At 47.5% G+C, this 21,020-nt stretch overlaps 1 protein-coding gene across 1 annotated transcript in view; it reads right to left on the reverse strand.

Moving 5' to 3' along the window:
• The window catches only part of Arhgef3 (Rho guanine nucleotide exchange factor 3), a 285,032-nt gene that overhangs the window by 229,565 nt on the left and 34,447 nt on the right, over positions 1 to 21,020 (reverse strand). The window contains exon 2 of the mRNA XM_059273978.1: positions 16,865 to 16,958. Coding sequence (XP_059129961.1) covers positions 16,865 to 16,908 — 44 coding nt within the window. The 5' untranslated portion in view covers positions 16,909 to 16,958. The remainder of the gene's footprint in view (positions 1 to 16,864; positions 16,959 to 21,020) is intronic.

Here is a 21,020-nt window from a genome sequence, read left to right on the forward strand (position 1 = left end):
TTAGGAGTGGGGAAATGCACCCCCAACACCCTGCCCGGCTGTGGGAACAGCAGTGTGTACAGGTGTCTTGAGGACCATGTGATAACACACAGAAAACCCAAAGGAGGTAGAGTGGGGTCAGTCTGACACCTCTACCAACAGGAAGCTGTGGACCAAGAATAAATACAAGCACAGCTGGTGAGAACAACATCTTTTCAAACACTGAGGCCAAGTCACAGCGCCCAGGGGTCCCGTGGACAAAACGGTTATTGTGCATATTCTAACATACATCTCACTGTCGTCTGTCCCAGGGGTGAACTCTCTAATGGCCTCCCAGTTTGAATACACTGACACCAAGCATCCAAGTTTCATGACTTTAATCCACCACCTTGAGGCAAATACAGTTATGCCCTGCTCAGTGATGAGGACACATTTTGAGAAACGCATCATGAGGTGATTTTTGTGATTGTGAGGAATATACTTTTCTTAGTTACTTTTCTGTGAAGCTATGTTACTTTGTCTGTCTAAAACGCTTGATGGTCTAATAAAGTGCTGAATGGCCAATGGCAAGGCAGGAGAAAGGATAGGCAGGGCTGGTAGGCAGAGAGTGTATATAGATGGAGAAAACTGGGAGAGGAGAGATCTAGAAAAGAGAAGAAGGAACCAGGGAAGGAGGAGGACTCCAGGGGCCAGCCACCCGGCTACACAGCAAGCCACAGAGTAAGAGTAAGATTTACAGAAGTAAGAGAATGGAAAAAGCCCAGAGGCAAAAGACAGATGAGTTAATTGAAAGTTAAGAAAAGCTGGCAGGAAACAAGCTGAACTAAGGCCGAGCATTTATAATTAAGACTAAGCCTCCGTGTGTGATTTATTGGGGAGCTGGGTGGCGGGTCCCCCCCCAAAAGGAACAAAAACAAACAACAACACTTTTCTATTGCTGCGACAAAAACATCACGACCAAGACAGCCTATGAAAGAAAGCATTTACTTTGGGGCTCAAGGTTGCAGAGGGTAAGAGTTCATAGCCATCATGGCAGGAAGCAGGGCACCATATGCAGGCATGGAGCTGGAGTAGTAGCTGAGGGCTGACATCTTGATCCACGAGCATAAGGCAGAGAGAAAGCTAACTAGGAATGGCATGGGCTTTTGATCTCTGTGGGCACCAGGCACATAAGTGGTGCACAGACATTACATGCAAGACAAAACACCCATGCACATAAAAAAATAAATAAGTAAACCTTTACAACAAACCATGGCATTCATAGACACGCCACTGGAGGACCCCTGTCAGCATTCACACTCACGTAAAGGACAAGAGAGACACACATGCTCACACACTGTCCTTCTGCCAATGGCCACCTTCACTGGCACTGTCCACTTTAATTTTTGTGTTTCACTATGTAAAGCCTCAGACATCCTACCCAAATAGTAAGGGCCAGATGGCTGGCTGAAAATTGCCTTCTAGATGGTAATGGTACTTACAAGGAGAACAAAAGAAGGCCAAATCATGTCATGTGTGTCCCTCCAGGCTCTCAGCACTATTGTGATGGGCCACTTTGCATCGGCGGACATGTGTTGAGCCCATTGCCAAATCAAATAGCCACCCACGCCTAAAAGTCGGTGGGCAGTGTCCTTCACTCCTGCTGTCCCTCCTGAGTCTATTCTTATCTCCCCTTCCCCTGGCCTGGGAGAGTGGGCTGTCTTTGTGGAGTGCAGCTGGCGAGTTGGATAAGCAGGTGTTGAGTTTGAAAATGACCTTGCCCGTCAGCTGGTGGGAACCAAAGAGACAAGGAAGTCACTGTATCACTGTGTGCCCGGCATCCCAGCCCCCGAAAGAAGGCACAGTGAGGCCTAGGGGAGGGATGAGGGACACACACACACACACACACACACACACACACACACACACACACCACATGCACGTATCATAGAAGTCACCAACAAAAGGAAACTGCATTGTGTCACCCAGGAAAGTAAAGCTGTCACCGAAGAACAAAATGTAAGACGCAGTAGTACCCAACATTTCCCCAAGTGCAGAGGTGCACAAAGATCAACAGAGACTGATCCCTGGAAAAACGGGAGGAGAGTGCACATTCTATGCGGGGGCTGGCAAACTTCATTAAGAAAGCCCAGCCAGCCAGAGCTGTGTAAATGGCCCTCACTGTACCCGCCCTGGAAGAGGTCCAGCAGCCAGGACACACTGTGGGAAGAGAGTCCACTAACCCAGATCTCATTAAATGTGGGTTAACTGGCTCTGTTCCCTGCAGCTCACGGGGCCAAGTGAGAGCTGAATGGAGCACTTTTCAGAACAGAAAACTGAGCCCGCCCATGCCAGTGCCCTTTCTTCTCACATCCTTTCAGTTGCTCAGCTGGTTGACCTGACTGCTTCGGACCCTAGAGAAACAGACCTCCTCTGCCCTCGTCAGCCCATGCCACGCCATCACCCTCCTGGCACACCCTGACCTGACTCCATACCCACTTCCACATAGTGTGGTCACCAATGCCCAGGAATGAATCACCTGTGAAAGCCATACACTGTCCCCATGGAACAAAAGGCTGAGCCTTGGATAATGAGCGGTTCACATTCCCCCAAGAGTTGACCCAACTCTCTTGCCACTGCCACAGGACACTGGCCGCTGCTGGAGGAACGATCGGCTTCTTCTCTTTAAGTTTTAAAATGTGTTATTATCGGTGTGTGTGTGTGTGTGTGTGTGTGTGTGTGTGTGTGTGTGTGTGTGTTTGTGTAAAGCTGAGGATAAGTTTATGGAATTGGTCCCGGTCTCCAGGCTTACACGGCAATTGCCTTTACCTGATGAGCCATCTCACCTGCCTGGCTCTTCCCTTTTCTATAATGGATGGGGTAGAAACAGGAAAAGCTTCAGTGATTCCAAAAGAGCACACACAGCAGTGAACAGCGATGAACATCAAGGTACATCTTCATCCAATATGCCGAAGAGAAACAGGCAGATGCGCTTCTGGTGATAAAGTCTGGCTTACTGCACACCAGCTAAGGCTTCAGGCTGCGGAGGCCTTCACAGACACTGCTCTCATCATCCTTAGAGCTCCTTAGCAGGCAGGGCCTATCATTAGCCCCATGTCACACTCAAGGACAGTGCAGTACAGACAGGTCGAGCGACACAGCCGAGGTAAGGCACCTGCTCAGTGGAACAACCAAGATCTGAATCAAGCAGTGTGGCTCCGGAGCCTGTGTTCCCAAATGCCACACTATCATTAATTTTAAAACAAATGCAGGTGTCACTGTGAAACCCATTATTTTGTACAACTAATATATGCTTGTGAAAAAACTTTAACTTAGAATTACAAAATTAAAGTTATGCCAAAATATCCATGTTTGAGGGAGGCTGTGATGTTATCAGCTTACTTTAATGTCACGTCTCGACTCCCCCACCAGAAAAATGCTCTAAGCTGCTGTCCTGTCAGCTTTTCTGTTGCTGTGATAAAACACAAGCCAGCTTGGGGAGGGAGGGAGGGAGGGAGGGAAGTGTCTACTTGGTTTACAGGTTACAGTCCATTACAGAGGGAGGCCAAGGCAAGCACGCAGGGCTGGAGCCGTGAAGAAGTACTGCTTACTAGCTTGCTCCTCCACTCACGTTCAGCTACATTTCCTATACAGCTCAGGCCCATCCCTCAGGGATGGAACCACCGGCCGTGAGATGGTCCCTCCTACATCCATTAGGAATCAAAAAAATGCCTCACAGACATGTCCACAGGCCAATCTGATGAAGGCGATTCCTCAGTTGAAGTTCCCTCTTCCCTAGGGTGTCTAGTTGACAACCAAGGTTAGCCATTGCGCTTTTTTCAAAGTTTTTCAAATACAGTCCTGCACCATGTTAGGATGATTTAGATGTTCGGGAGTTAACCGTATGTACAACAGTGGTTCCATGATTACACTGGCCACTGACGATAGGTCTGTTTTAGTCTGTGTAAGTACACAAGCACTCTGTGATGTCCACTCAGGACCAAGTCCACCAACATGGCACTTCTAGGAACACATGCCATCATTAAGCAATGACAGCTGCCTACAATTCACATCTGCTGAGCAGTATGCTGGGCGTGTGAGTCATATCATCTCAAGTAAGTCTTATACTCCCCATGACGTCGGTACTCATAGTATCCCATCTACAGATGAAGACAAGGTTCACAAAGGTAATGTCCCTGTGCAAGGTCATAAAACAGAACAGGAAGAAGGTTTGCAAGACTGCCAGGTTCCAATGTGTATGTTTTTTCTACCACATATGCCATCTCTTAAGAGAATTTCAAGATTTTATTTTTATTTTGGGTTCCCAGCACCCACGGCTGTCTCTCCAGTCACAAAAAAAAAAAAAAAAAAATTAAAGTGGCATCAAATGAGGATTGGGAACAACCAAGTCTAATGATTAAGCCACCAGGTTTCACACAGTGACAGAGGCTGTAGCGTGTGACCCACAGCCAGAGACCAGACACCTACTTCAAGTCTATGCCTACTGATGGCCTCTGGCAAATCCCTTTTCTCTCTGTCCCTCTATTGCCTCACTTATAAAGATGGATGGAGGGGGAGGATCCTGTGCCTCAGTAGACCATGAGCATGCTCAGCATCTGGAGCAAAGATGCCTCTGAACAGCTGTGTCCCTTCCGCCACGGATGGCAATTTTCCTCTTCCTTCCCAGGACAAAGCTGCAGAAGGTTTCCAACTGCCCCTGGATTCAGGTCTTCACATGGGGACGGGGGCTTATTACCACCTGGGTCCAGGGACTTCGTTACCACCTGGGTCCAGGTGACAGGCAGTCACATGCCTGCTCAGCTTTGCTATTATAAATCCCACTAGTAAAATATTTAACATCTCATCAAAGATACCCTTGGAGCTGGGCATAGTGGTGTCTGTAATCTCAGCATTTGAGAGGCTGAGCATAACAACTCTGAGTTTCGGGGCGGCCTGGGCTATACAATGTATTTTATCTAAAAGTAAATAAAATAAAACAACCCTTGGGACTACAGCGATGGCCCAGCAGTTAAGAGTACCTACTGCTCTTACAGAGAACTTGGGTTAGATTCTCACCTCCCACCTGGTGACTCGGAACCATCTGTAACTCCCAGGAATGCACTCACACAGTGCATTCATGCACATAAATCTTTAAAATACAAACGTTGTTGTTATTGTTGTTGTTGTTGTTGTTGTTGTTGGTGGTGGTGGTGGTTAAAAACCCCTTTTTAAAACATGTGCCTTTTCAGTCCATTTTGAAAAGGTAACACCTTAGGATTAATCACCGAGATTAAATAAGATTGGGTTTGGGTAGAGGTTAGGCATGAGGGCGCGCGCGCGCGCGCGCGCGCGCGCGCGCGCGCGCACACACACACACACACACACACACACACACACACATTTACAGGTCACAACTAAATTCTATTCTATCCAGGAATAGAAGGATGCATTATTAGGAAATCCATCTATATAATTCATCTCATTAACTGAATCCAAAGGAAAAATCAGTAACAAAAAGCAGATGTCTCCTCTGATGCTCATCGTGTTAGGACCTAGCTACTCAATACTGACATCACCAGACAGGAACAGAGGGAAGCTTCCTTAAGAGATACGGAGGTCCAGCTGGAAAGCACAGCACAGTCCCTGCTGGGGACGAGGACCCCAGGCCACGCCAGCAAACATCACCCAGGAAGGAGCTGCCAGCACAGTTAGACAGAAGAAAATTAAATCTCACCAACTGGAAATGAAGAGGAAGCAAAATTTCATTAATTTAAAGATTATATAATTACATGTCTGGAAAAAAATCCTTCCCCACAAAAATAATAATATTAAAAGTAGATCTGAAAAAAACCATTAGAACAAATAAGATAATTTGAGAATGTTAGTCCATATTAAGAAAAGAAGTTATTAATAGCTTTCTTACAGGAAGGCAGACAGGCAGGCAAACCATCCTGAATATTAGATAATGATCAGCTAGCCAAACGATCATTCAAAAATATATTCCTAACTAGGTATGGTGGTCACACCTATAATCCCACTTGAGAGGCTGAGGCAAGAAGATCCCTGTGAATTTGAGGCCAGTATGAGCTATACAATGAGTTCCAGGTCAGCATAGGCTATAGAATAAGCCTGTCTTGAAAAAAATCAAGAATATAAATATAGACAGACAAACAGCTATCTGGAAGGCCATGACAGGAGGTTGCTTCAGCAGAGCGGTTCAGAGTCAGTCTGGAGAACGCAGTAAAACCCCATCTCCAAATCAAATCAATGTTCTGAAGTACGTTACTTCCTGTGCTCTGCCACATTCCATATTTTCCTCCATTTGAATTCTAGTGGGACACTGGGAATGAACATTGTGGCTAACGCAGGTGCCCTGGACCATGTGTGTCTTGGCACAGTAAATCCTTCACCCAAGGATGCCCACCCCAGTCACCTGGGGAAGTCCTTTCTTTCCAATACAGGAAAAAACTAGATTTTTCTAATAATGATTGTCAATAATAGAGCTGACCAACCAATCAACACACAGGACAGTCTCATTACCACATATCAGCCCTGGCCTGCCTGTTACCCAGCACATAAGTTCAAACCCCCTTCCTGCCCCTGGGCCTTTGCACATGCTGTCTGTCCTTGCAGAAGCCATGATTCTTCTCAAGAAGGCTACACAAGGTCTATTCTCTCAACATTCGATTTGTGTTCAAATGTTATCCTCACCAAAAAAAAAAAAAAGAAAAGAAAAAAAGCCCTCCTTATCGCACTATCTAGAACAACACTCCATTCAACTTTATTTTTCCCTCGAGCTTCTGCTTTCTCGGTCTTCCTGCTTCTCCAGAAGGTTCGCACCATCAATGCGGCCATCACTGTTGCTTCATTCACTGACCGTTACTTGCCTAACCCAAATGCAGTCACGTGCACACAGATACTCTAATAAGACAGAAGTGGGGGAGCTCCCGGGTAGTATTCTTCCAAATGCAGTTGGGTAGGAAGAACTGCGAGGCGAAAGCGAGGCAGTGACATCTTACAGCAAAAAGGCACGGAGCACAGGGCGGAGGGCGGCCAGGTCTCCAGGAAGTTACCGCCTTTCTTTCTGGAAGTGAAAATCCCACCTACGATGCACAGCACAGTGTGCTTGTCACAGCAGCGGTCCTGCGATGCTTTCCCACTTTGTGAAACCCTCCAGGGATGGCTGTCCTCTGCCCAGACTGCTCAAGCCTTCCCAGATTTCCCTGGAGAGGAGAGGCAGCCCTTGGTTTGTGGGGAAAAAGACAGTAGCTGATTCAAGCTTAGCCCGAGGGTCCCCCCACAAGACGGTTCAGTTGGTAAAAGCACCTGCTACCAAACCTGATAAGGTGAGTTTGATCCCCAGGACCTCGATGGTGGAAGGAGAATCGATTCCTACAAGTTGTTCTCTGACCTCCACACACACCTCAAATAAATAAATAAATGTAAAAATTCTGTTTCAAAAACTCACTCAGTGTATGGTATTGCTCAAGGGCAGGGCCTCTCTGGTTCCATCTTTAGCACTGAAAAGGTTTTTCAGACTCATCCCTAACTCACTGCCATAATGCAAAAGAACATCCATGAGATTACAGGCCCCAGGAGAGCAGTCCCTCCCTGCCCTTTAAGCCAATCCATATGACAATCACAGAACAAAAACTCAAGTGAGGAATATAATGAAACTGTGACTGTCACATTAAAACCAAACACTGTTCCCCACATGAAAAAGAGAACAGGCTATATCATTCCACGCGCTGTCCGAACACCCTAGATGAAACCAGCATTTAGCAATGCACCCTGACAAGACTTACCTCATCAGGCACAAGCACCTCAGCAAGGCAGGGTTTAGCTGTCTGCATGTTACCGTGACACAGCTCAGTGAGCCCAATGCCCGGATCATACGGTTGGAAAAGCCGCTTTACCTCAGGGTCAACTGCTCCACTCTTGCCTGGCAGGAATTTTCTATCAGATTTCCCAGGAGGGAGATTTACATGACGTACAGGGCCTCCACCCAGAGTGGGCAGGTATGTGGGCAAGTGCCACTGCCTACCCGACCTGGGCAGGGGCTCCCAAGTATCACCTTTGCCACGTGAGTGTGGGCCAGCCTCAAGCCCCTCAAAGACACTCTTCTCCTACCTGCTGCCCTACATGAGCTGTGTCCTCAGTGTGAGAATGGGTATGGCATCACTGAAGCTCTTTCCAGTTTGTGCGTTCTGTTTCCCAAGTGTGCATGGGCATACAGCAGGCATGCAGCACTTACTAAGGAGTTTCATACCATTCTTTACCAAAAAAAATGCACAGGAAGACAAAGAAATATGAGTGTCACTGGGGGTGGGGGGTCCTCTAATAAGCCCTCTGTGTCTCCCTGCCTCTTACCCACCTCTTCTTTTAGCCTACAGGCACCAGGAAGGCAAAGTCCTTGGCTACTGTGACCCCGGAAAACTTGACAGTCAGTCCATGGCAGGGTCCTGAATTACTACTCAGTGAAATCCTTGAAGATGAAGCTGAGGCTAGGCACTTAGTTCCTCCTGGGCCCTGAGGCTGGAGAAGCATGGTTTATGGGTGGATAACAGACTCAGGCCATGTATCATCCCATACGTCAGTCAAGTGTGGAGAAGGCAAGCTAAGTACTTCTTACCACACTGAACCCACACATCAACTTGAGGAACCATGTCTCACCATTATCTCCTTTCATGGGCTAGTTTTTATTGTCACAACCTAGAGACATCTGGGAAGAGGGACCCTCAGCTGAGGAATTACCTAGGTCAGACCGGCCTCTGGCCATTCCTGTGGGATCGTCTTGACTGACCATTGCTGTGGAAGGACCCAGCTCATTATGGGTGGCACCATCTCTAAGCAAGTGAGTCTGGCTTACATAAGAAAGGTAGCTGAGCCTGAGCCAGCGAGCAAGCCATGAAGCGGTGTTCCTCCACAGTTTCTGCTTGAGTCCTCCATGATGGACTGTGATCTGAAGTGTGAGCTGAAATAAACCCTTTCCTCCCCGAGTTGGTTTTGGCCATGGTGTTAATCACAGCAACAGAGGGCAAACTAGGTCACATACAGAGACTTAGGAAACTTCAGCAACTGGGTCAGAGTCCTCACCGTCCCCGGACACAATCCCGGCAGTTCCCTTTGTCACTAGGCCGCCCAGTGAAAGGCTGACTCCCCGGAACTAAGAACATGACTACAAGCTCTCCTGGCAGTATTAAACACACATCTCTCTCTGCATCTCAAAATTATAGACCCTCATCCCTGGGACAGCCTCAGTAGCTACAGCCCATTCTGCAGAGAGGCTCTGAGCTTCCCTGTGCCTCCACACAGGAAGGGAAAAGAAGGTCCAACAAGATGAGAGGCATGCATATGCAGGGCTTCCACGCCTCAGAAGGGTCAAAGACACTGATTCAATCTAAGACCTAGAATTCCATTGCCCTTGGAGCGGGAGCTTAAGAATCCATTTCCCTCTCCGGTACAATGGAGGTGGATGATATATATTTCACTGGTTTGCTATGAGGTCCGGAGCCAGTGAACAGCCTCTCCAGAGACTCCCACTTCAGCAGAGAATGATCATTTCTTTCCTCTGTAGAAATCAGCTACTGGGAGGTGAGGGGAAGGAAAAGGTGAGAGTTTGTTTCTTAACCCTGCAGGGATGATTTTTATTCTTTTCAGTTGTTTGTATGGTAAGATGGGCCTTCACATTATTCTCCACGTTATTCTCAAACTTGTGCCTGAGCCTCCTGAACACTGGGCCACTGGGTTCCACAGGACAACTTCTAAAACTGTTCTAAACCCTGCCTTTGGCCAGGACAAGGATAAACAGACTTTGGATTGGTGGGGGAAAAAAAATACAAGGAAAACCGGACCTGAGGTTTGGAGCCCTAGGTCTGGGTCCTAACAACCCAGCCTTTGCCTTCACCTTGACAGGCCTTGGTTCCTTGTCTGTAAAATACACACCTGTCTCATGCCCTGGCCACACAGTAGAAGAGCTGGGGAGATCCTGAGTATCAGAAGCGACCTGTCCAACAGCTGACGGGGGACGGACCTCTATTTAGAAACCCCGCCCTGCAACCTGATCTTTGACTAGGCTCTGACAAGGCCTGCATGAAGGGCCGACTTAGCTGAACCTAAGTCAGCACTGGCCAAACGCATTTGGTGAAAGACTCATTTTTTTCCCCTCCTGACATTCCTGTTACTATAAAGGAGAAACTGTTTTCTAAGGAGCTGCTTGGAAATGCAGAAGAGGTATAGCATAGAGGCGAGGTGTAGAGGTAGAGAGGTGAGGTGAGGTGTCTCACCAAAGGTCATGAAAACAGGAATGCAAACTCTTAGCTGTCCCTGTCCAGCCTGTGAAAGTCACCAGAGCTGGGGGAAGGTGAACAGGTCCCACACAGGCCTCTAAGTAATAAACAGAGAGTTAATAAAAACCAATGAAACAGCTCGGGGCTAATGATGAGATGGAAGCTGATAAGTGGTCACGGGAACAGGCAGTGAGTGGCCAACAAGCAGAACAACGCTTGCAGGGTTCTAGTCTCCAGCCCAGGAAAAATCCCAGTCTGGGGTCCAGCTCTCCCTGGGGCCTCCTACACAGTACTGCTTCCTAGCCGATCCAACCCACCAAAGCTGACCCTAAGCCAAGGGGGTCAGAGTATCAGAAGTACTGCCCAACAGCGGATACAGGGGAGTGCCCTGGACTAGACACCAGGTCGCACTGCAGCACACAGGCCCTTCCTTCCAGGAGAGGAATGCCTAACTGAGCCAGCACTCAAAGTACAGTGGGCCCTGCAGATTCAACATGGGCAGACCACCACAGTTTGGATATTAGCTTGGTTTTTGAGGCAAGGTCTTCATATATAGCCTAGGTTGGCCTAGAACTCACAAACCTCTTCCCATAGGCTCCTGACAGCCTGGGGGCTAGAGTGGTGACTCAGTGGTTAATAGCACTTGCTGTTCTTGCAGAGGACCCAAGTTCAGTTCCTAGCACCCACAAGGTAGCTCATAGTACATAACGTCCATACATACATTCAGGCAAAACATTCACACACATAAAATACAATTCACCTGTGTTGAACATGGACGGACTTCATGTTTTAAAGTACTGGGATTGATCCTAGGGTCTCACATACACTGAGTGCTCCATCTCTGGGCTCTATTTCTAACCTCAGCCCTCTTTTTACTTTTTAAGTCAGGGCCTCAGTAAGTTGCCTAGACTGGCCTTAAACTCCCAACATAGCCTAGGGAGGCCTTGAACTTTAAATCTGTGTGCAAGAAATGATTTAATAAATGTAGGAGGTTATCTGCATTCTTTACAGACAGCCTGCCAGCCTGCTACTGTGGTGAAAAACAACATTAAAAAGCCCTGAGGCAAAAATGTAGATGAATAGAAACAGGTTATTTTAAGTTAAAAAAAAAAAAAAAAAAGCTAGCCAGACACAAGCATAAGCTAAGGCCGAGCATTCATAACTAATGATAAGTCTCCGTGTCATGATTTGGGAGCTGGTTGGTGGCCCAAAAGCAAGCCTGCTACAACTTAATGTAAGAGACTTCAGCATCTTTGAATGTGGATATTCAAGAGGATCCTGGGGCCAATTTCCCATGGACACCAAGCAACAACTATACTGTAATAGCTAAGCCCGGGAGGACTTTTATTTTGAAGAAGTCCATATGTATACAACCTTTGAGTAGAAACTAGGCAAGGAAAGAAATGCCCTTCCTTGGGCATTTCCTTTAGTGCTGAGGGCTGCCGGATAATGAGGTGTGGACTGATGGATGAATTAGTGAAGGAAGGAAGGAAGGAAGGAACGAACGAACGAACGAACGAACGAACGAACGAACGAACTTGGTCTTTCCAGTTCCCCAGCATGACTGAAGTTCTCACTACAAGCCCATTTCACAGGGAAAACTGATAGAAAGGACACGGGTTTTTCTCCTCAGAATTCTCTTTGCACCTGAGAGAAGATCAGGAATTCTGCGTTTGCCTGACACTATTTCCTTCTGCACAGTTGGGGAAACTGGGGCACAAGAAACACCATTATGTGGTCACAGTCGCTGTGTGCAGCAGGAAACTTGACTCCCTGGGGGTTTATCACATAGAAATCTGGTACTCGGAGGCCCCTGGTGGACCAGCTGCCATCCGGAAGTGGGAAGTAAGCAGAAATGATGGCTCAGGCACAAACACTGTGGGAACAGGTGGTCTTCCGATAACGTCACCTGGTTAAAAGACAAAATGTCCAGAGATTTCGGAAGCAGAGCTGCACTACACAGAGGACTGTGTGGTTAGTAAGGCCCTGTTCCTCAAAAAGTGGAGCTGGTTCCGGGCCAAAATGTGGTCCTACGTTGTGCTGGCTAATTTTACGTCAACTTGATGCAAGCTAGAGTCATCTGAGGGTTAACTGAGGAAATACATCCAGAAGACTGAGCTGTAGGCAAGCCTGTATGTTAGGCTTTTTCTTAACTAGTGACTGATGTGATATGGCTCAGCCCATTGTGGGTATTTCCATCCCTAGGCTGGTGGTCCTGGGTGCTATAAGAAACCACACCGAGCAAGCCAGTAAGCAGCACCCCTCCATGACCTGGGCATCAGCTCCTGCCTCCAGGTTCCTGCTTTGCTTCAGTTGCTGTCCTGAGTTCCTTTGATGAAGAAGAGTGCTGTGGGAGTGTAACCCAAATAAATCCTTTCCTCTCCAAGTTTCTCTGGTCATAGTGTTTCATCACAGCCATAGTAACCTTCACTAAGTAAGGGGATATATACAATTGTGCTCTCCACAAGCCAACAAAAACCGGACGCTTTCCACTGAACCACGCTCATCTCTGCTCAACTCTCAGTTCTCCGAGAATGCCTATCGTACCTACCTTGTGCTTCTAGTACACTAGGAATGCACAATAAGTGTGCACAGAATGACTCAACAATTCATCAGCCGATGGGCTGGTTCCCCTCAAGGGACTGCCAGAGAAGAAACAAGAGGGATCAGGCTTCTGGGACCAGCCAATCCCACAAGAGGTAGCTGTGATGCTGTGACTTTCCAGAGCCACAGTCAGCCCCCAGGGACCTGAGGCCAACACATGCTCCTGTGGCTTGAACTTGGACAATTATTTTCTCACTCTTAGACTGTGTGCTTAAACTGTAATAAGGAACGAAATACAATACATCGAGGACCTCTTCCATGCCAAGTATTTTTTTAAGGTTTATTTATTTTTTAATTATGGGGAGGTGTGCATGTGAGTACAGGTACAGGTACCTGTAAAGGTCAAAGAGGGTGTCGGATCCTCTAGAACTAGAGTGGCAGGTAGACATGAGCCAATGTGGGTGCTAGGAACTGGACTTCAGTCCTCTGCAAGAGCAGAACCTATTCATAACCACTGAGCCATCTATCCAGCCCCTCAAATTTTTATGTCTTTGAAATATGTAAGAAAGGGGAGCTTGTGAGGCAGGGAGGGGGGGACATTGCATTCTGCCTGCATGCCTTTCATTTATATATTCACCCATTTGCTTCTGTGGTACTGGGGTGGAACCTAGACCTTCACACATGCTAGGCAAGGCTGTATGTACTACTGAGACACATCCTCGGCCCTATCTGGAACCTCTCAATCTTTGAATGGGCTCTAAAATGAAGCATTTCAGGACAGGGTATTGAGTTAGGTTTCCCAAGGACAAGCCAAACACATCCTTCCCACTACACCTCAGTAGACCCATTTCTCCTAATACAATATACTCACTTCCCATGACCAGGATGCTCAGCTTGGGCACTCCTTCCACAGGAGTATCTGGGTGAGCTCTAATCAAGCCCCTGGTCAGAAAAGTACCCACGGCAGAGGTGCTGACGGAACGCAAACGCCCTGAGCCGAATGCTGGAGGGGGACACCCTCCCCACCCCCCCCACCCCCTCCGTTTTCAACTCCTACTCACTCAGAATAGTCACAGACACAGCAGGAGCAACAGCTGTAAGTGTCTGGGGCCACTGCAAACAGGGCATGCTGACTCCAAAGTCACCCCTGAGCCAGTGTGGCGCATTTAACGAGAGCACTGGTTAGGAGCCGAGTTTCCGCGAGGAGACCACATTGTTGTGATTTTCCTTTTGCTCCCTGGGCTGCTTTTAAAATGAAGTCTCATCTGTCACCTGTGACTACAAACTAGGGTGTACAGCACGACTCCTCCCTCCCAGAGCCCCTGTGAGATTCAAGCGGAGAAGCAGATCAACCTATGCACAGCGAGGGCTGAGGACACGCAGCAAACGTTCAGCCTGCTGCCAGGGACGTGGTAGGCAGGTGGTGGATAAGCCCACCTGAAGTCAGGAAATCTAACCCTAGGCTTCAAAATCCTTCAGAGTCCAAGGACAGGCTGCACTGGACCCTGGAACAGCAGCCCGGATGCTTTCCAGGAGAGAAAGTAAAGCTTCATCTGCACCTGGGAAGGGCCATGACTGCCCAGGTATGCTGGGGGCCAGGGTCTCAGGAGAGGTTCCTGGCTCCCTGTGAGGGCAGAAGCTTTACGGGTACCAGTGGGAGATGGAACCAGGCAACAGTCCCAAGAAGATAAACCTCCCCAGAGGAAAGAGGAGAAGAAATTACAACCCCATAGAGGTATGCTGTTCATCCTGAAGAATGTAAAAATTAAAGGACAAATCTGAGGTTTGCAGGAGGTGGGCAAACAGGAAACCTGGCACCCCATTGACAAGCCAAACTGTGCTCCCTAGAGAGTGACCTGATCATGTTTATTAGGCTCTTAAGTGTGTATGCAGGACAATCAGCAGCTCTTCTCCTTGGTAACCACCAGAGAGAACCATTAGCTTGTGTGCCCAAAGGAAGACACCCCAGCACACATCACAACAAAACCCAGAGCCAGTCTAACCACCCCGAGCTGGCTCAGCAATCAGTAAGACGGAGGCTCCTCCTGCTTGCTGTGGTGTGAAAACAATGGAGATTCTCACAGGCTGCCTCAAACACATCACAGGATACATCACGAAACGTTTTAAAGGGTTATAAATAGGACAGAACATATATATAACATGCATTGGAAGAAGAAGAAATGGGGGACTGGGGAGATGGAGTCACAGGTTAAACAGTTGGCTTCCTGTGGGGCGTTTACCCACCAACCCCACAGTTCCCCACAGCTTTCTTGAGTGTGAGCAGCAGAAAATATTAGATAGAAGGATTTAGATTGCGGAGATAAACAGATAGAAAATAAAGGATAGCCTCGAGAGGGCCCAACTGTCTCTGCCCCAGGGTTTTTATAGAGACACCAAGGGATGGGGCAAAAAACCTCCTCCCCCAGCACAGCCAAGTGCAGACCATCTCAGACACCTTCACTCAGGCCTGTGGCCCTAATCATGCTCTATGCGGACCTGCTGGGTAAAGCCATGAGGAACCTGAAAACGGGCTCCCACAGCTTCCCAAATGTGGGGGCCTGAGTTTGGATCCCCAGAACCCTCATATATGCCAAATAGGCATGGCAGCCCCACCCATCAGCTCTACACATGGGAGGCTGAAACAGGATTCCCTGGAGAAAGATGGCTAGAGAGACTGGGTGAACCTGCAAGGTCTGGGTTCAAATGAGAGACCTTGTCTCAATAGATAAAGCAGAGAGAGATCAAGGGAGACACCTGACTTCAACCTCTGACCTCCACGTGCAGGAGCAAACACACACACACACACACACAGAGACATACACATACACACATACACACACACACACACACAGACATACACACACACACAGACATACACACAGACACACATACACACAGACATACACACACACAGACATACACACAGACATACACACAGAGACATACACACACACACAGACATACAGAGACATACACACAGACACACATACACACACAGACATACACATACACACAGACATACACACATACAGACATACACATACACATACACAGACACACACACAGACATACACACACAGACATACTCATACACACACAGACATACATACACACACAGACATACACACACACAGACACACAGACACACAGACACACACACACAGACACACAGACACACATACACACACACAGACACACAGACACATATACACACACACAGACATACACACACACAGACATATACACACATACAGACATACATACACACACACAGACATACATACACACACAGACATACACATACACACACAGACATACACATACACACACAGACATACACACACACACACCGACACACATACAGACATACACACACACACACAGACACACACACAGACATACGCACAACACACAACAACGACAAGGACAATGGCAACAACCAAGGAGAAGAAATGAAAGAATGATCTTCCTTCTATATACTTCAATAGCCAGGGAAAGTTCTGGAAGGAAATGGCCATATTATGTAAAGGATAAACATGGACTGCATAGATCATAGGGAAGAACAGGAATGGACTCAGGACTGAGAATTAAAAACATTAAATAACTATTCTTTAAAAAAAAAAAAAAGAGGGAGGAAGAAATGGCAGGAAAGAGCTCAGGGTCCATCCCTGCTTGCTCTTGAGAAACCAACCACTCACAAGCGCCATGTTCTGAGCCTGTGGTACTATGTTTGGGGATGAACACCTACAGTTTAGAACTGAAACACTTAATTTTACACCACACTGTTTCTGTTGATCCCAACTCTTCTGCGGCTTAGAAAAATTTCTTCGTGTTCAACAATGGTTTCTCTCCTCTAGTGAAACAAACTGGACATGTGAAAGGAGATGTATGTTTGGAGGACAGAAGATCAAACCCAGAGCCTGAGGCATGCTGGGAAAATGCTCTACTACCAAGCTCCTCACTGAGCCCCACACAACCTCTGGATTCTTCAGGGTTTCTACCAACACACACAGGCATGAAGGAATCTGACACCACATGGAATCACTGCACGACATGTTTTCCTTAGCTGTTACCTTTCCTTGTTTTCTTCCATTCCTCTATAAATGCACTGATTCATTACTGTGAAGTTCCCTGTAGACGCAGTGTGCCAGGCCCAGATTTTCTTTCCTAAAAAACAAAGTGATCAAGGGAATGGATTACAATAAAGCACAAGGACACATATGTATAAAAATGCCATAATGAAGCTGGATGGTGGTGGCGTACACCTTTAATCCCATCACTCTGGAGGTAGAGGCAGGTGGATCTCTGAGTTTGAGGCCAGCCTGGTCTACAGAGCAAGTTCTAGGACAGCCAGGGCTACACAGAGAAACCCCGTTCTGAAACAAAAAAAAAAAAAAAAAAAAAAAAAAACCAAAAACAAAATACAAAAAACAAAAAACCACACACACACACACACACACACACACACACACACACACACACACACAAACTTAAATAATGAATTGAATAAATGGTCACCATTTATACATACAAACAAATGATGTATTTCAGTTATAAACACACCAAAAGGGCCACATTAGAATATGCCAAAGGCTACCCAGCTTCCCCCCAAATCCATCCTCCTTTCTTCCACAATCCCAGGTTGAGGATCCCTAAATCAAAATATCCAAACTCTAAAATGCTCCAAAATCTGAAACTTTCTGAGCCCCAACAAGATCCCACAAGTAAATAATTCTAGACCAGAAAACATTATCTTATTCACAAAATAAGTTTAAAATATTTATTGCATGAAGCTAATTTGGCACTATGTGCATAAGGTATACATGAAAGATAAATCCCGGGTTTAGACTTGAGTCCCCTCTCCAAGATATCTCATTATAGATATGCAGATATTCCACAATCTGAAAAAACATGGAAACATCCTGGTTTCCAACAAGGGATCATGCAACTGAGTTCTCAGGGTCTGATTTCCCAGACATCCTTGTGGTATCTGCTCTGAGACTCTTGAGCAGGACACCTGGTACAGGATGAGAAGCATGTATGGCATCTAAAGTGATCACAAAATGAGTCCTTAGACTGGTAAAGGCCCCCTAAATGCACACGATGCCCACATGGAAGACCCAAGTTCAAGTACTCAGGAGTGACAGAGGCCAACGGAGACAAAGGAAGAGCCAAAGAGAATAGCCAGGGACCCGAGGCGCTTTGTAGGGTCCCTTCTCTTCTTCACTGTAGGAGCATCTGCCCCATAGCGAGCATGAGCCATACTCCTAGGTTCCTGGTTCAGCTGTGGCTGCTGCATTCCTCACCAAAAAGGCTGTGGTTAACATCAGAAGACAGATTCCCTTCATAGGCATGCCTCCACTATTTCATTTGGTGTTACATCCAAAAAAAAGAGCAGTTTCCACTCTAGAAAGTTATTCTCCGGAAGAATGTGTTGACTTCCAACCCAGTGGCTCCTAGACAGAGATCGAGGGTGATTCTAGCCACCCATGGTTGGTTAAGCTGCTGCTATGTGTACGCCAAGCACAGCTGCTCCAACCGCCTGGACCACTGAGCCAAAGGTCTGCTTGGCAGTGTCTCTGGCCTATCGTTCTCCATCTGCTCCACGTGGGTTTGGCCTTCTCCCAGGCTACAGCACTATCTGGGTAACTCCGATCCAGGTGAGAAGGAAGGACCAGATTCCTAGGATGCCTGCCCCCACCCAGAGAAATGGGAGAGAGCCAGTGTTAGGGAGATTCTCCAGTCCCTGCCTCTCCAGCGCTGTTCCTTCATTTAACTTGCAGAGATTCAGCTCTGAGATATTTTTAGCATCTGGGTCCCTGTCTAGGGCCACTGATCTGGCTTCCATCAAAGCTAACTTCATCAGCTGCCGCGTCTGCATTTGGGGGGGGGGGGGGGGCGGGAATAAGGAGCGCGTAAAGATGTGGATCCTAGGAAAGGAGAGGGAAGAGAAGTGAGCTTGAGCAGAGAGTCCTGGGGTGCCTTAGCAGCGCAGCTGTAAAACAGCCCGTATCTGGGTCACTGTGTGTCTAGGATCGTCTCAGCCCACCTTGATCCAGCCCGGAAGCCAAGACTGCTCAGTCCCAAGCTCCTCTGCAGGCAGCATAGTTACCGCAGCACGGGACCCTGTCCCTCATCCCCAGCGAGTAGACAAGAGTGCTCTCCTCACAGTTCCCGCCCTCAAGGACCTATGAGAGGGCACCTGGGAGGAGTGGCTGGCTTAATTTAGGACTGCAGAAAGTGGTGTTGCTCTGAGGGTCTCATGTTACTTAAGCTGGCTCCCAACGTACTGTGTAGCTCACAGAACCATGAACTTCTGACCCTCTGGTCCTCAGTTCCCAAGTGTCCATATTACAAGTACACACCAGCAAGGCATCTGGAAGCCATCACACTTCGACTGGAGCCTGAGGGTAGTGTAACAATTTCCACCCCAGCACGGAGGGCTGTTGAGGACCAGGTTCTGACATGGAGGATGCCAGGGAATTCTCCCACCAGCCCTAGCAGGGAGGCTCTGCCACTGCCTCACCCTGGGAATCAGGGAACAGGGAGCTGGGAGGTTGCTCAGTGGTACAGGATGTACTTAGCGCCCACGAGATGAGCGCTCCTGTCCCCCACCCTCCAAAAACCAAGAAACTGGTCATAGGGGGCTGGAGAGATGGTTCAGCAGTTAAGAGCACTGGCTGCTCTTCCAAAGGACCCGAGTTCAATTCCCATAATCCACGTGGTGGTTCACAACTGTCTGTAACTCCAGTTCCAGGGGATCTGACACCCTCATAAGACACATATGTAGGGAAAACCCCAATGTACATTAAATAAATAAATGAAATTTTAAAAAAGAAGCTGGTCATAAAGAAGACCTAGAAATGGTCACCTAGACTACCGATAATAAATTACAAATAATGAGCAGACACATGACCTTAGGAGTCTGTAATCTTCACCACTGTATTATATTTATTGTATAGCTTGGTCATGAATGAATGAATGAATGAATGAATGAATGAATGAATGGACACTAAGCCCAGCATTACCAACTCCTGTAAAAGGAACTTACTCCACACTTCACTTCATGCCATTGCTGGTAACGAACACACCTACCACTGCCCAACTTTGCCTGTTTAAAGCAGTAACCTTGGGTCTCACAGGCACCCAATCCACAGCCCCTAGGGGAGCAAGGATCACAGACATTTACAGAGGATACCTGCAGAGCTCCAGGGGGCTGAGGTCCACTCCAGGGGGCTGAGGTCCGCTCCTGGGCACAGCATCAGGTGATGGCAATTCTCATACTGAGCAGCTGACTCAGCCTGGGCTTTTCCCCACCACTCGCCTTGGTCAATGAGATTCATACAAAGGTGAGGTCAGTATTGTTCTAACTCTTCAGATGGAAAGGTCTGTGAGTTCATCAATCAGCCAGCCCAGCCACTTCCCTGGAAGAGGAACTCTCACTCTCCAGGTAAAGACTGGCATGGCCACACCCTCATTCCTCTCCTCAGTTGGTTACAATCAGAACTTCCTGGCATTTTCTGAGCACTGACCTCCTGTGCATATGGAACCACTGTGTCCACTGGCCATAGGGCCCTGCTGTTTTGTCATTTAAAAGACCTTCTCCCAGAGGGCATAGGGTGCTGGTGAGAAGGCAAAGCATCTCACATTATTGCTCTTGGGGCATCTCAGGAGACTGTGGCAATGTCTAGTTACTGTATACACACAGTACAAGATGTGTTCTAGAATTTTCCATCGCTGTTGCTACACAATCTAAATAACAAATGTATTCTTTAACATGGGTCAACAGGACTGTACTCCTTCTAGAAGCACTAGAAGAAACGTCTTTCTCTTGCATATTCTGGCTTCCAGAGGCTGCTCTGTACCCTCAGCTGAGTCTCTCTCCCCATCTTCAGAGCCAACAACGTGGGCTCTTCAGATTCCAGCACTCTCTCAGCTCTAATTGTCACACACATCAATGGACACTGCCTCCCCATGACTTCCCTCTGTCACTGGCACTGTATCCGTCCCTCTAGAATAATTCAGAACAATTTGCCCCTTGAGAAGACCCTTGCTAACATCTACAAAGTCCCTCTTGCCATCTAAGGTCACGTAGTCTCAAATATTACAAGTGAGTGGGATCCATGTCTTACTAGGTCAAGGGCATCTCTTAGAGCAGTGGTTCTCAACTTTCCTAATGTTGCGATCTTTTGATACAGTTCCTCATGTCGTGGTGACCTCCAACCATAA

Source organism: Peromyscus eremicus, chromosome 9, assembly GCF_949786415.1.
Source record: "Peromyscus eremicus chromosome 9, PerEre_H2_v1, whole genome shotgun sequence".
Taxonomy (NCBI): Eukaryota; Metazoa; Chordata; class Mammalia; order Rodentia; family Cricetidae; genus Peromyscus; species Peromyscus eremicus.